The sequence below is a fragment of the Arachis hypogaea genome, chromosome 5 (assembly GCF_003086295.3).
Source record: "Arachis hypogaea cultivar Tifrunner chromosome 5, arahy.Tifrunner.gnm2.J5K5, whole genome shotgun sequence".
NCBI lineage: Eukaryota > Viridiplantae > Streptophyta > Magnoliopsida > Fabales > Fabaceae > Arachis > Arachis hypogaea.
Window position 1 is genome coordinate 94,031,402 of NC_092040.1, and position 16,815 is coordinate 94,048,216.

General features: G+C 31.8%; 2 protein-coding genes and 1 pseudogene across 4 annotated transcripts in view; 2 read left to right on the forward strand and 1 right to left on the reverse strand.

Moving 5' to 3' along the window:
* LOC112801996 (probable oxidosqualene cyclase) overlaps positions 1 to 3,497 on the forward strand; it is a 30,939-nt gene extending 27,442 nt beyond the window's left edge. For all 3 annotated transcript variants that reach the window (XM_025844966.3, XM_072237466.1, XM_025844967.3), the window contains 5 exons: positions 18 to 161; positions 701 to 878; positions 1,224 to 1,304; positions 2,726 to 2,809; positions 3,204 to 3,497. In XM_025844966.3, the coding sequence (XP_025700751.1) occupies positions 18 to 161; positions 701 to 878; positions 1,224 to 1,304; positions 2,726 to 2,809; positions 3,204 to 3,341 (625 nt within the window). In that variant the 3' untranslated portion in view covers positions 3,342 to 3,497. The remainder of the gene's footprint in view (positions 1 to 17; positions 162 to 700; positions 879 to 1,223; positions 1,305 to 2,725; positions 2,810 to 3,203) is intronic.
* A 30-nt stretch (positions 3,498 to 3,527) lies between these two features.
* Positions 3,528 to 10,160, reverse strand: LOC112801998 (uncharacterized; annotated as a pseudogene).
* Positions 10,161 to 11,704: 1,544 nt separating this feature from the next.
* LOC112801999 (pollen receptor-like kinase 1) lies at positions 11,705 to 16,185 on the forward strand. The gene is made up of 4 exons (XM_025844968.3): positions 11,705 to 12,520; positions 13,099 to 13,354; positions 13,877 to 14,247; positions 14,965 to 16,185. The coding sequence occupies exons 1-4, from the start codon at positions 11,878 to 11,880 to the stop codon at positions 15,555 to 15,557; spliced, it is 1,863 nt and encodes a 620-aa protein (XP_025700753.1). The 5' UTR covers positions 11,705 to 11,877; the 3' UTR covers positions 15,558 to 16,185.
* Positions 16,186 to 16,815: the final 630 nt, after the last annotated feature.

A 16,815-nucleotide genomic window follows, 5' to 3' on the forward strand; every position in this document is an offset into this window, starting at 1 on the left:
ATGTCATCACTTTATAGATATGTGGAATGCACATCAGCAGCAATTCAAGCTCTTGCTTTATTCAGACAAGAATATCCAAAACACAGAAAGATGGAAATAGAAACTTGCATTGCCAAAGCAGCAAACTATATTCAAAGCATACAGTTACCGGATGGTTCATGGTTTGCAATCTTTTTTTATTATTTTCTTATTTACCAACAAACTCACTTCATTTTGTTCATATCACACCCAATGCAAACTAATTGAGAAATGTCATTTAAATATTCTTTTTTCGATTTTTTTATTCACAAAATACAAAAGGAAACATAAATACTTCTCTAAAAAAAATTTACCAAGCCAATCCTAAAAAATTTGGATCAAGATCCTCTAAAGTGAGGAAATTGATACAGTTGTCAGGTAAGAAGTTCATCGCTCTTAAATTAAGATAGTGGACACACATTTCATAAAAGTTACAAAATCATTGGTGATTAATTCTCTACTTTACTAACTTTCTCACTTTAGAAGATCCAAATTAAAAAAGTTTAGCTGAAATAAGACAACATAAAGAACAACAGACAAGGAAAATTAGGCAGAACTCTCGATAATTTATTTTGTAGTTTTTTTTTTTTTAGTTTTTATAACAATGATTATCTTAAAAGTGAACTTTCTGAGTAAATGATTATCTTAAAGTCAAAAGGTATTAATATTTGAATTTTACCAGGTATGGATCATGGGGAATTTGCTTTACCTATGGCACATGGTTTGGAATTAAGGGACTGATAGATGCAGGCAAGACCTACCAAGATAGCCACAGCATTAGAAGAGCATGTGATTTTTTGCTTTCCAAACAGCTAACTTCTGGTGGCTGGGGAGAGAGCTATCTCTCATGCCAACAAAAGGTTTTATCAACCTTACACCTAATGACTTTGTGCTTTAATAAGAAACTATATTTTCCCCCCTTGTGTATATCAAGTTGATTTATCTCCTTCCACCATTGAATGGAGTATGAGATCCAATTGCTCAAGTCAGTTCAATACATGAGGGGAATAAAAAGAGTTCATATAACTCAATGAAGAACCGATAGCTATCGTCTAGATACATTAATTTTTCAATAAACACAAAAGGTGAAAACGACAATTATTTTCAACCGGAGGAAGTTGCATTATTTTAGAATAGTTGCACTAATCTAAGCATAGCTTTTCTTTTTTCTTGTCACCAAATAAATAGAACAAAAATGTGCACAGGTATACACAAATTTGGAAGGAAACAAGTCCCATCTAGTGAACACTGCTTGGGCTATGTTGGCACTTATTGAAGCTGGACAGGTATACTATGGCAAATATAAATTGAGTACAATGTGTAGAACCTAGGGGTGGGCATGGTTTGGATTTTTGTAAATCCAAACTGGATCCATTTCAGAACCAGTTTTATGGTTCATAAAACTAAACCAGAACTGGATTGAAGAGAGAAACCAGTTTTAAACCGGTTTGAAAAAATAAAAACCAATTTTAAACCGGTTTTATAATTTAAATACGGTTTTACTTATAAACCGGTTTTTAATCCAGTTTTACATATAAAACTGGTTTTAAATCCATTTTTTTTTAAATCCATATCTAAAATCTGGTTTTTTTTAATTCAAATCTAAAATCTAGTTTTTTTTATATGAAATCCAGCTTTAAAACCAGATTTTTTAAAATCCAGTTTTAAAACCAGTTTCTTCACCCAAAAATCCAATTTTAAAACTAGTTTTTAAAAATCCAATTTTCAAACCAGATATTTTAACAAAAAATCGACTTTTGAAACCAGTTTTTAGAAATTTAATTTTCAAACCATAATTTTTTTAAAAGTAAAATTAATACTAAAGTCATTTTAAAGTGTGTAGGTTCATTACAAGTTTACAACTAGAATTTGGTTCTATATAAATCTAATGACAATAACTAATCTATATAACATTTAATCATTCTCAAGACATCAAAAGAATACCACAAAAAAATCTATATATATGTGTGTGTAATTTAATTCATTATTAATATATATTTTATATTCTAATATTATATTCTATCTTGATGACTAATTTTAGTATATACTTAAAATAGTTATTTATTTAATATATTATATTAAATCAATGGCATGAGATTTTGCATTTAGATATGTACCGCACCAATTATGCGACATGATGCTTATATTTGTAGGAAATTTTAACGCGAAAGAAATAACCAAGAGATTGTGATCAACGAGGTTGCTCGTAAATCCAATTTGGGAGATTTTAAATCATGTCTTTATCAACATTGCTTGATAATATCTTCAGTACTGGTATCAAGTAATATATTTGTATGGTTATAGATATAAGAGATTGAATACAAAATAATTAAGCTATAAAACTCTAATGAAAACAGGTACAATAATATAAAGTCATGATTAAATATATTCATTGAGAAATATTTTACGTACTAATCTTTTTGTCAATTAAATTCAATCAAATTAGTTTTTTAAGATTTGGATCTTAATTTAGATCTGGATCTGGATCCGGATTTAAAACCATTTAAATGGATTGGATCAAAAACCAAATTATAAAATAAATATAATTTGGTTTGGATTTTTTTTGGTTTAAAACTGGTTTTTTTTAAATGGTTTGGTTTGGATTTGGATTAAAATCCAAAATTTGGATTTTTTTGCCCACCCCTAGTAGAACCTATCTTAACTATTTGGAAAACTAATATTAAGATGAATGAAATCTATGGTTTAGGCTCAGAGAGATCCATCCCCACTGCATCGTGCGGCTAAGCTTTTGATTAATTCACAAATGGGAAACGGGGAGTTCCCTCAACAGGTAACAAGTACCAACCATATACTTAGGGAATTTCTTTGATCAATAATAAAATCGGATGAAAAGTAAAGACTAACTACTTTTTTTAGAGAAATGTTCATTACGCATAATGTTGTTTTTTTCTTCTATCGAAAAAAAAAATCTTCACTCTAAACCCAACTTCATAAATTCACCATAACATTACCCATATGTGTGTGTGAGAGAGATAAGAATAAGAATCAAATTGTCATCCACTAAAATTACACTTTTCATCTTGCTCATTAAAATAAAATTTGAGGTGGGAATTTGGAGGGGGAAAAAAGGTTAGTGTGTTAAAACTGCTTACACCATGAATTTGCATGAATTAGACCCTAGATGGGGTTAGAGTGCCTAATTGTTGTACCTTGTTAAATTGCAGGAAATACGAGGAGTGTTCAACAAGAATTGTACCATCAATTACTCAGGATATAGAAACATATTTCCCATATGGGCACTTGCAGAATATAGGAGTCATGTAATGCTTGATCCTGGCAAAAGCTCAATGGAAACTGTATAATAATCATGTAAAGAAACAACTTCATTAACTATATTACCCCTTTGGCTGTAAAGAAATATGGTATGGGGGAAGAAAAAATTGAACATTAAAGCTGTAAAATTTCTATTGAATAAATCACTCATGGAATCAATAAGTTGCAATTTTACTGATACAAAATCTTGTTTCAAAATTTTCTCAATGCTCGTGTATGGACTATGGAGCCTAGTATGCAAAACTATAATTCCTTGGTATAAACCTCATCCACCGGATTTGACCAATTTGCTTTCATCTTGTCTATATTACTCAATGGCCGTTAATTGAAGTTTCAAAATTGAGGGCTTTGTCAATACTAAATATGGGAATTACTAAGAAAGCCAACCACACATCTTACACTTTGAAACATTTTATCTACCCTCTGCCACACATTGCACTGAACATCAAGAAGCTTCCGAGCCTTTTCTTGTAAGTGTGAATGCTGCCGAATTGTCTCACCAGTCACCATGTATCTGGCAACAGGAAGCGTGGTACAGAAATTGTAAACATACAATCAGAAAAACAAATATTTCTCATTTATTGAACATGTGTCTATGAACAGTCAAAACCACCCAACAATGAAAAAGGAAGTCTCTGACCTTCAAAAATAACCTGATGACAGCTTGTAGGAACTCGAAATTATTTCTGCAGGAGAGCTCATGGATGAAATAATCCATAAGCTGTTTAATCGATACTAACTCCGGTCTATTCTCACCTTGTTCATCATCATTGTCGTCAATTATCTGAAGCATTCGAAGTTCCATATCCAGAGTTGACGGAGATAATCCTTTGATATAATCAGTGAATGCGCCATCTGCAACATGGAAAATCAAGAAAGTTATGATGTACTTACAAGGCACTTTCAAGAGAATGAACACTATTGAATTAATTGCCGGTGAAATAAACATATGATATTTATACAAGAACAAAATAGTTGGGTTCTTACAGTTATCTGAAACGTTTGAGGATTGAAGAAGATGCAGAAAACGGGATGACGTCGAATCTAATCTTGTCTTTTTCATTTGTTTACCATCCCTCTCTTCAACTGATAACTTACCAGGCTCAAACAATATTTCTCCAGATAGAGATGGAACTGAAGGCAAGAAAAATGGGGCTTTTTCGGGTTTCTTTGGAGGCTCAATAGGTTTATTGCGTATCTGGAATTAAGAGTTTGTTATACAACAATCAGGAGAAATATGAGTCACTTGAGCAAAATATAAATGAAAATGAAGGAAAATAGGTTTCACAAAAATGTCCATAGCATGAGAACTGAGAAGAATGTTGCTGAGAAGTAAGTGCATACCTTTATAATGTCTAAATTAATCAAGCTTTGCCACTGGCTCTTTGGCAGCAGTGAGAGTGTGACCAAATCAGGTATTTGATTAACTTGACTTGGAACATGTGGAGCATCTTTAGGTTGAGAAGCATTCACCACCTCATCCAACTGCTCAACTTGAGAATGTTCTGTGGAAGATATAGATGGCAACTTGACACTCACCACCTCTTTCCCACTTGCATATGAATCAACAGTTGAAGTACTAGAGAACATTGTTTGGTTTACCCTGATAAAAAGTGTCAGCATAAAAGAGGGTTCCTAATTAAGTAGAACACTTTTTTTCCATTTGATGTCATTATCATTTAAATAAAGGTTTAGCTAACATGTGTCATAAGGGCACATGATAAGACTACTATTAATAGAATGCTTTAAATGTTTTCACTTAATAAATGAAAAACAAATGCATTGAAAACTTAAATTTTGTGTGTTTTCAAGAAAAATTCTCTTAATTTATCATCTTAACATGTGCCCTTAGGACACAAGTTAGATAAACCCTTTAAATAATCACATCAACTCTTCCCATTCAGGAATTTTATTTCAGAAATTAATGTCACTTAAGCCCTAACATCAACTTTTCCCATTCAGAGTTATTAATCTCGGAAATTACGAACATTGTGTGTGTGAAACATTATGGGAAGCGTAAAAAGTTCTCCACAAAGTGGTTATTACCCATGAGGAATGAATTAAGAAACTCACCACAGGTAAAGCCCATTTTGATCAACATGAGCAGTTGCTAATATATCCATGTTTGGGGAAAGAGATAATGCTGTAATAGGCACATTAATTTGAATTGCATCTATCTGTCTTGCTAAGATCACATCCCAAATTCTAAGACTTCCATCCATACTAGATGACAAAAGCCACTTCCCATCCTCACTGAAGCACAAGTCTGTTATACGATCAGTGTGACCATCAAACTTACGAACTAATCTAAGAGCCACAACATCAAACAATCTGATTGCTAAATCATTTGCTACCGTAGCCAGGAGAGCTACAAAAATCATTAAAACAGTTCAAATCACATAGATCCAACAGTATGAATTATAAGGCAGAAATTTCTTCCAGTCTCTTCTAAATTTTTTTTCTCTTTAAAAACAGAAGATAAAAGATTAAAAAAAATATTATGATGATAAACAATTTACACGAACATATGGGGGGATATGGAATGTAGTAAGAACTCAATTTACCGTTATAACGATGATAAACAATCTTAATAACAGAAGAACCAATCTCCCATCTGGATTTAAGTTCACGTTCTTTGAAATCTCAAACCTGCAGAGACATTATAAATGAGGATTTCCAGTCTAATGTCACAATATTAAACTAAGTGATTGTGCATTGTTTGTTAACTTCAACGGGTGCCAATTACAGCTGCTTCCAGATAAGAAATATGAACCTTTATATCTCCTTGATATCCTGCACTTATCATGAGAGTGTTAGTTGAGTCACATGCGACTCCAACCACTTCACTGTCATGAGCACACCTTAGTGATTCTGACATGTCAATGTAAGCACCCCGAGGTAGTCCAGATTGTAGGTTAAACCTTTCAATCCAACCACCTGCTGTCCCTAGGATGGCGAAATTGCCACATGCACTGATGGCGCAAGCCTGTTGACATATGATAGTAGTCAATCAGAATCATTGTTAGTCAAAAGGTTAAATTATACAGTTTTTCTCCCCAAGAAGTGATCTAAAGACACTTTTTAAATAATCAGAAGTGGAAAATATTCAAAGAAAAAATGAAAAATAATGCTCAAGTTCTCAATTAACTAGGCATTTTACTTTTCATTGATTGTTTTCTTTGTCCAATTTCTCACTAAGTGCCCTTAATGCACTACATAGAAAATCCTAGAGATAATGAATAAAGTGAGATCCTAACCTTTACAGGTGTTGGATTTTCTGGGCAGGGATTCAATATATGTTCACCAAGAACAAAATTTTGAAGTCTCCACACATATGCCTGAGCAGTATCCATATGACAAGTAACTACGTTGCACCAATCACGTTCTCGAATTTCAGCTGAAGTTTGTATAAGAAATAAGAGGATTTGAAACAGATAGCAGCAGATTATAATATAATACACCAAGTGTAAACCAGCAAAATTCAATCATAGAGATTTTGATTTTAAGGAGCTTGGTGGTCGTAGATCTATATGACTAGGCTATCTTTTTATTTACTTTCAATTTATATACTTATACACAAGCCTTTAAGGCTGGATTCCCCACTGTAATTCAGATTCTACATTAATATACATCAGTTTCAATTCCATTTCTTCAGCAAAATTAGAACTGAATGAATAGTAGCAGAGAAATAACCCACCACAATCAAATGCAATCACGGGCTTCAACTTTATTTCTTCTTCCTGTATAAACACATACACGAAATGAGGGATGAAAAATCTATTCAAAACAGGAAGCACAAACACCTATGACTCACAATTAATATCATATAGTTTCCGACCTAATCATGACTATTGAACTGAATGCTTTAAGAACTAGAAAGCATAATCACAACATAAAAATAAAAATAAGCCAGATTAAGAATACCAAAATCCAAATTTAGGTATCCGAGGTCATAAGATGTTTTCACTAGTAAAACACACATTTATATATCTTTGTAATTATCATACTAAGTCTCTAAACAAAATATTACGAATTTACAGAGGAATATTAAAGCAAAAGCAATGCTTTCACAAGCTCTACTAAGCAACAATAAGGAAAGCATGAAACACCAACCATACCTTTACTTTAAGTTTCTTGGCTCGTCTAGAAACATTGTGCTGAGAAAGCTCTCTACTTTGTTGATCCTATCAAAGAAACGCATTGCAAACACCATAAACATGTTATATATGGGGAAACCAATTGATGAAATTAATACACAGAAAATGCCAAATATAGAAAGGAAAAGAAAATATACACGCTAACAACGCTTGCAGGGAGAAAATGCAAAATTCCTTTTCTTTCTTTCTTTCTTTCTTTTTTATCTTTTTTTTTTTTTTTTTTTTTTTGAGGGGATGTTATTTTGTTAGGCATTAATGAACGACTAGCTTTTGTTGGACCATTGATTGTAGATAATAGTGGCACCAACCTGAACTACAGAGAAAAGCCGAAATGCACGATCCTGACCAGCAGAGAGAATATGTCTTCCATTTGCATAAAACCTGCCATATGTAATTTGCAGGTGTGCCGTAGGTCATGAGACATGCCAAATTAGAAGTGCAAAAATTAAAAGCATTATCATATGATAGAATGGAAGAAGAATTAACGTGGCTAAAACGTAAAAGGAGGAAGCAAGTTGACTACACATAAGAATCCATTGGCCGCACATCATGTAGAGAGGTCAAACAATCTTGTTCCACACACATGACAATCACAAAGAATATAAAGATGTCCTCCATCAGAAGAAAAACTAGAAGTTCCATCATTACTTTCTAACCCAAGTGCAAAAAGATTAACGTCCGTTCAAGGAATAGAGAACAAATAAAGGAGCAGCATATGTCAAAAAAATTGCTTCAGAATATTTAATATTAACAATGATAGAGAACATTCACAACAAAGTTGATAAAAAATTCCCCAAATAAACTAACACCTGGAAAATAATCATTACTTTATGCAAAGGGGAGGAGCACTATGGCCTCTTCGAAAGCGCAAAAGACGAGGGTCGCCATCAGTCGTATCGAAAATCCACATCTGAGCAAGCATAAAATAAATAAATAAATAAAGCAACATATTTCAATGAAAATTTATATATGCATGATGCAAACATGTATGTATCTTCCAAAAAGAAAAAATGTCACCTTAATAGAATTATCTGCTGAAGAACTCATAAGCACTGGCTCATTTGCAAAAAAATGTAGTGATGTGATCACACTATCATGAGCCTCTCTTACAACTGACTGGAGCCTTTTCTTTTCCAGATTCCATACGCTTATGACACCTGATGAACCTCCAGAGGCTAGAAGGGGTTGCCCATCTAAGCCAGATAAAATAATCCACCAACAAAATCAACACAAAACACCAAAAGGCACTAAAAGCCTGAAGAATAGAGGCAGCTCCATATTTGATTTATTATGCAAAATATCACACACTTACCAGTGCAGAAAGATAACGCAGTGACAGAACCTCGTGTAGAATGTGTAAATGTAACCAATTCTTCATCATAACGAATGTTATGAACATGAATGCTTCCATCTGCACACCCAACTGCAACGACATCTAAAGCAGGGAAGGAAACACAACAGGTGATCGGTGAATCCCATCCCTTAAACTCAAATATCTTTTTCTTTGTGCTAATGTTCCAAAGCTGCATAGGACCTTGCTCGCTCCCAACGAGAACCTATTGCATATTTCTCAATCATAAAGGAAGTCTTAACTCTAAATGTCACTTTCACTTAACTCCTTAATTAGCCTGTGACTACAATTGCAGCCCCAGTAAAGCCTATTGCCCTATTCATTCTCAACTGAAAATTAAAGCCTACAATGTCTATTTAATCTTTGGAATAAGAAGAAAGACATGATTACCTTATTTAGGTAAGTATCAGGATGCATTATACAGCTGGGGCTAAAACTCTGATCAAGCAAAATGTGCCCAAATGGGGAAGGGTTCTGATCCATAACTCCCTTAAATTCCCACAAGAACATGTTGCCACGAATATCAACACTGATAACATGGTCTCCAAACAACAGTAGCAACTTGACTTTTTTCACTATGCTTGCTCCAAGTTGCAACCTTAGAATGGTAATAATAATTCAATTAAACTAATTATAAAACAACATGCACAAACATACAAAAATTTTCAAAATTTCCTCAACTTTCCTCAAAGGAGCAAAGAAAAACACTCAGAATAGCATTTACCTGATGCGCACGCTTGAATACTGCAATGTCGTGCCCATATGCAACAAAAGTGTATTCTTTGAAGGATGCAAGTGCAGTAATCTTCTTCGGCAGTTGAGGACCTTCATGCAAAATGTCATTTTTTTTTGCATTTCAATTAAATAAGAAAGTTCAAACAAAACGAAAACTAACGAGCTAAAAGAATTAAACCCCCCCCCCCCAAGAAAAAAATAGTGCAGTGCAGTGGTGATAGTTATTACCAACTATAACCAAATTGAGCTTCGCACACTGCACAGAGAAAATTAGAAATTAAAAGAAAATTAGATTGATATTCAAACAATTCAATGAAACAAAAAGAGGAAAACAAAAGAATATAAGAAAATGAAATTACGTTGAAAATCTGAAAGGCCTTTCCAACGCTGACAGTGACGAAAGTTTCGGTGCCGAGTCTCTGAACTGAAACAGGGACACCGCTTGTTATGCATCCAATGGCTCTAAAAGGTTCGAATATTCCCATTCCTTCTTCTTCTTCTTCTATGAAATGAACACGCACTCTCTCTCACCACCAACCATGGCTCGTGGCTTCGCAGGGTTTAGGAGTTCGGGTTTTCAGTTTTGCGTCACCACACTTTGAACATAGAAACGCACCGTTTTAGTTGTTATTCTTTCTGTTGAGACACATTTCTCTCCTGTGAATAGTAAAATGTGAAATGACACTTTGGTCCTTTCTACTTATTACTTGTTTATAAATTTTTCCTTAACTATCCCTTTACTCAGGGTTAGTTGTGTATTATTTTATAAGAAGAATTTTAAGTATATCCAAACATCAGTGTTCTAATTATTTTAATTATTGATTTAAATTATAATATATATATATATATATTAATTAAAATTAACAGTTAAAATAATTAGAATATCGATATTCTAAGTATATTTAAAATTTTTCCTATTTTATATAAATTAAAAATATATTTTATAGCAATATCCTTTCATAATAATTTTAAAAAAAGTATACGAAATCAAGAAGTGACGAGCCAAAAAGTAAACAAAACCGTTTACTTATAATCACTTTTTGAATAATATGTTTGAAAACAGTTTCTAGGATCATGAAGCACAAACTAAAATCCGATTCTTCACGAAGTTCAGATACATTTTGACTGATTTTTGGTTAATATGTTTTTGGTTTTCTAACATTATTGATAATTTTATATTTTTTTTCGTAAACATGATAATTTTATATATTTAGATTAGCGACAATTGTACTTATTTTTATATTTTTACCATTAATCTCATTATATTAATCCAATTATTTTAACAATAAACTAAAAATAATTGTAAATAACAATGGATAGAGTTAGTTGTGAATTACAATACTCATTTTAACTAATAAAATATTTAAAATAAAGATAATTCATATTTATCTCTTTATTTCATTTGGAAAAACAAAAAATAACATTTAAATTACTCATTAAATTAGTTATTTATATAAAATATATATTTAAATATAAAATATATATTAAAAATAAATTAATTAATATATATTTATATATACGATTATATTATATATATACTAAAATCAGTTATTAAAATTAGCTATCGGTATAAATACATGTTAGAATATAAATACACATTAAAAATAAATTAAACCACACATATATTTATATACAAATATATTAATGATTAATTTTAGTAACTAATTTTAATATAGAAATAATATTTTTGATATTTATACACAAATATATATTAATTAAATTAATAATTGATTTTTAGTGCACATAATATTTTTTCCTTGTAAACAAATCACAGCTAAAAGAGATTTCAAGTGAATATTATATAATAAGAAAATATAAATCAAAGCATATAATTATTATGGATGCAGAGGTCAACATAAAGTCAACCAAATGAAAGGGCTCAAGAATAGGCATGCAACATGCATATGTACATTTCAAAGGCTGGGCGTATATTTCTGATGTTGAATTCAACAAACACATAACATATATTGAAAATAACAAACAAATAAAACGAACAAGAAAAAGAAAAATAAAATAATTATTATCATGATCATTATTATTATTACATATTATTACTATTACTTCTTCTTGTTTAATTAAGAAGCAACTTCTACTACGTACTATTCTTAGCGTTGTTTCTTAATTTCGTTACCCTGTCCTTGCGTTTCTCATTCTCTTGTTTTCTTGACCAAAATCAGCAACAGCCAAGCCGTTTCTTTCTTCATCCCTAGCACATTCTCTTCTCTTTCTCTCCGTATTTCTGGATTTTAAATTACCAAAGAGCCCTTTCCCAAGGGCGTGCACGCGGCACCTCTCCTTGTGCGTGTGCCAACCCCTTCCACTATGGCACTCATCCTCGTCACCGCCGCCGTCGCCATCCTCATGATGCACAGCGTGGCCATCGGCGCCTCCGACACCGACCTCCTCCTCAAGTTCAAGGAGTCCCTTCAGGTAAACAACGACGCCTTATCGTCATGGAATTCAACAACGCCTCCATGTAACGGAGCGAAGGCGAATTGGCCTCACATTTTGTGCTATAACGGGAACACATGGGGGATAAAGCTCGAGAGGATGGGGATCAAAGGATCCATCGATGTGGACGCCTTGAAGGGTCTACCATATCTGAGGACACTTAGTCTCATGCACAATAATCTTGAAGGCTCGTGGCCGGAGCTCAACAAATTGCCGGGATTGAAGGCGATCTATCTTTCCGATAACCATTTCTCCGGAGAGATTCCGACGGATGCCTTCGCCGGTTTGCAATGGCTGAAGAAGATTTACTTGTCCAATAACAAGTTTAGTGGTCCGTTGCCAAGTTCGTTATCCACAATGCCAAGGCTTAGAGAGCTGAGGTTGGAGGGAAACCAATTCAGTGGAAATATTCCGAGTATGCCACCGACATTGAGATCAATGAGCCTCGCTGATAATAAATTACAGGGACAAATACCTTCCGATTTGACCAAGTTTCCTCGTGCATCTTTCGCCGGTAACATTTTTTTCCCAAAAATAATAATCGCCTCATACGCCATATTCTTATCATTTATTCTTTGTTTCGCAAAAATTCGCATTCAGTTGTTCTTATGTAAATTAATTGCTAAAAATTATTAGATTCTAATTTAATTATGTCAAATTATTTAATAATTTTTAATTATAAAAAAAGTTTTGTTTAATTTTAAATTTTAGCAAAAGTTTTATAAAAATATTATTTATATACTAAAATTAGTTATTAAAATTAATCATCAATGTCTTTATATATAAATATATGTGTGATTTAATTTTTTTATGTGTATTTATATTTTAATATATATTATATATTAGTGACTAATTTTAATATATATGTATATGTAGTATAATTTTAAAAATACTACTCATGTAAACATGAATCCATTTATAAATATAAGCTGACATAATTATAATACGTGTTAATATTTTAATTATTATTTTCGCATTAATACATCTTTACATGAGTGATTATATTTAATATCTGAGTCATATTATACAAGTATTTTATTTTTGGCGGAATAGTACATTACGAAAGTATTGATTATTGATGTGTATATTCAGGTAACAAAAAGCTATGTGGAGCGCCATTACGTAACAAATGTCCGTCGAATAAGACATCATTAGCGAGCATAATAGTGCTTGCTATATTTGCTGCGGTGGCAATATTTGTGATTGCAGCAGTGATAGTACTCCTTCTTCACAGAAAAAAACAAAGACAACAACGCAGAGAGCCTTCTTCTTCATTCGAGAGTCCATCAATACCGTCAAGCTTCCACAAGAAAGTAGGAGATCTTTCCGATGATGGTGGTAGCCACAGGTTTTAACTCAGATTTATTCTTTTTTTTTTTTTATCCACAACAAAAACAATCGTTAAAAAAATTAAATTGCGTAACATGTGTCTTTTCACTTTTAGTATTAAAGTAATAAATAAAAAAAGAAGATAAAAAATAATGTAAATATTATTTCTCTAAAAAACTATTACTGAGTTTTTGTTTATCCTCGTTAATTATACAAACAAAAAAATAACATTATTAATAATAATAATAATTAATAATTGTAGATAAAAATATTGAGAAATATTTTTCTACCATCAATAATTGTCAAAAGATAAACATTTTTTGTTAATATTTTTATTCGCACTTATTTTTCTATCAACATAGTAATAATGACCAAATGTCAAAAAGCATAATTAAAAATGTTATTTTTTAAATAATTGTTGATTATTACAAAATATGTACTCATTTTATTAGCAATATATTAAAATAGTATTAGACATATTGTGCGAATCATACATGATGTATTATGATTGTATAAAAATTTTCTGGATTAACAACTGTAGGTCTTTAAGGTCAACTGGATCTTCCCGTGGAAGCAAGAAACATAGCATGAGGTTGTCATTTGTGAAGAGGGAGGATGACAGGGAAGAGTTTGATATGCAAGATCTTTTGAAGGCCTCTGCTGAGATTTTGGGCAGTGGTTGTTACAGTTCATCCTATAAGGCTTCTTTGTTAAGTGGACCAATGGTGGTTGTGAAAAGATTCAAGCAGATGAACAATTGCAATAAGGAAGATTTTCAAGAACACATGAGAAGGATTGGGATGTTGAGTCATCCTAATTTGCTTCCTTTGGTAGCTTACTACTACAGAAGGGAAGAGAAGCTCTTGATTACTGATTTTGTTCCTAATGGCAGCTTGGCTGTTCGCCTTCACGGTATGTTCGTTGCCAAGTAAACTACTGTTTTTCACTACGAAATATTTATACACCTAGAATTTTTAAGTATGAAAGATTAGATTTATGGGGAATGATAGGCAACAATGATTATCTTGAATAACATGAACAACCACCAATCAAATACAAGTATACTACACCCTAATTTAATGCTACTCATTAAATTTACTCTTTTAACCCTATTAATTCACATTGTTCACACATTGTTCAAGAATGTTATTAGTTACCTATACTTTTCCTAGATTAATTAGTTCAATAAAACTATAAAATATTGGTAAATTATTTGATAGTTTTATCAAACTAACTCAATTTATGTTTGATGAGTATTGAATTTGTTTAAATTTTTTATTGTTAGAATTGTTAATTCTTTAAATCTTCCATCGTCAAAAATAATACTATATTCTATATCAAAAAGATTTTCCCCCAATCATTAATTGATTTGACCGAAATATTAATGCACCACTTCTTTTTTATTATATAGAATAAAAATGCTATACTTATATAGAGGATCAGCAACCAAATCAATTATTATGTGTATAAATATATGTGTTGGTTAGTTTATTTTTAAAATATATTTTGTATTTCAACATATATTCTATATGAATGAATAATTTAATTTGGTAGCTATTTTTTTTTTTTGTATCCGTAACATGATTGTATATAGAATAGTTATTTATTTATTGAAAAAAAAAATTTCAGGACACCAAGCATTGGGGCAACCAAGCCTTGATTGGCCAACAAGATTAAAGATAGTGAAAGGCATATCAAAAGGTCTTGAATATCTATACAAAGAGATGCCAAGTCTAATAGCACCACATGGACATCTAAAATCATCAAATGTTCTTCTAAATGAAAACTATGAACCAGTCCTAACAGATTATGGTTTAGTGCCAGTGATTAATCAAGAGCTTGCATCAGACATTATGGTAATTTACAAGTCACCAGAGTATTTGCAACAAGGCAGAGTTACAAAGAAGACTGATGTTTGGAGCCTTGGGATCTTAATCTTGGAGATCCTAACTGGAAAATTCCCAGCAAATTTCTTGCAACAAGGGAGAGGGAGTGAATTGAGCTTAGCAAATTGGGTTGATTCAGTTGTTCCTGAAGAGTGGAGTAGTGAGGTTTTTGATAAAGAAATGGGTGCAAGCAAAGAAAATGAGGTTGAGATGGCAAAGCTATTAAGGATTGCATTGGCTTGTTGTGAAGCTGATGTTGAAAAGAGATTGGATGTCAAAGAAGCTGTGGATAGAATCCAAGAGGTGAAGGAGAGTGGTGAAATTGATCTTAATTAATAATAATATATAATGGAGGAGATTAATTAATATATGAGTTGATCTTCTTAATTATGATATGAATATGATGAAGCTGACAACAAAGTCTTGTTTCAAAGGCTAAGTGAGATTAGATTATGATGATGATTTGGATCAGGATGTGTAGATGATGATTACAATTGGGTTTGAGAAAAAAGTGTGCTAGGCATGAAAGAATTGGTTGGAATGGTTCATCCATGTATTTAGTATGTATCATTATTGGGTTTTCCAAATTTGTTTATTCTTTTAAAACTTTTTCTTTTTTCTTTCTTGGTGTGGGTAATATGCAAAATTATGAGGAACAGAGGACCTACAACCAATGATGTAATGCCGTAGGTTGAGGTTACAATTGAGGAGTATGTTGGGCGATTAACATTTTTAGTTAAAAAAATTAGAGTCAGCAAATGTTGGCTCAAATACAAGACAAATACAAAAGAAAAATGTTAGTCGCCTAACATTTTGGAACTGAGAAATTCTTTTATTCTTGATTATTCTTTTTTAAAAGAATTTTTTTTAGTTATTAAAAGTTTGTTGGGATTTAGATTACTATATAGTTTACACATATTTAGTTGTATCTAAATTTTCAAATTATAATCCCAATTTTTATCCATATTTGTTATTGATTATTTATAATTTTATATAGACCCACAACCCCATACACAGACTCATTGGATTTTGACTCTTTGCACAGGACTAACTAAGCAATTTAAAATAAGAAATTGATTAGAAAATATTTAGTGGATTATTCTTATTTCATAATTAATTTATAATACCAGTTTTTTTTCCTTCATTGTACATAATCTTACGGAATATAAAAATGGGTAAAGGGATAAAAACAGCTAACAATTATTTTCTTAAACTGTGAAAATGATAGATATTGAACTGAAAAAAAAAACATGAATTGCAAGTATTGGAACTGAATAGAGCATATATTTTTAGTGATCAACATGAAATAAATAAAATAAATTGAGGTAATGTCCAAAATGGTCATTAAAATTTCTAACTCGCTTTAGATTAGTTCCTCATTTTTTAAAATGATTAAATAAGTTTTTCACTATTAAAATCGCGAATTTTTGTTAGTCCAAAGTTACTGGACTTTTTAACGGCGCTGAGATGTACAGTTAACTGCACGCTGATGTGGACACACAATGAGTTCAACTCAAATTGGTACCTCAAATTTAATTAAAACACCTAAATTGATTCAATTCTCACCTATAAAATCCTAACCCTCCAAATGTTC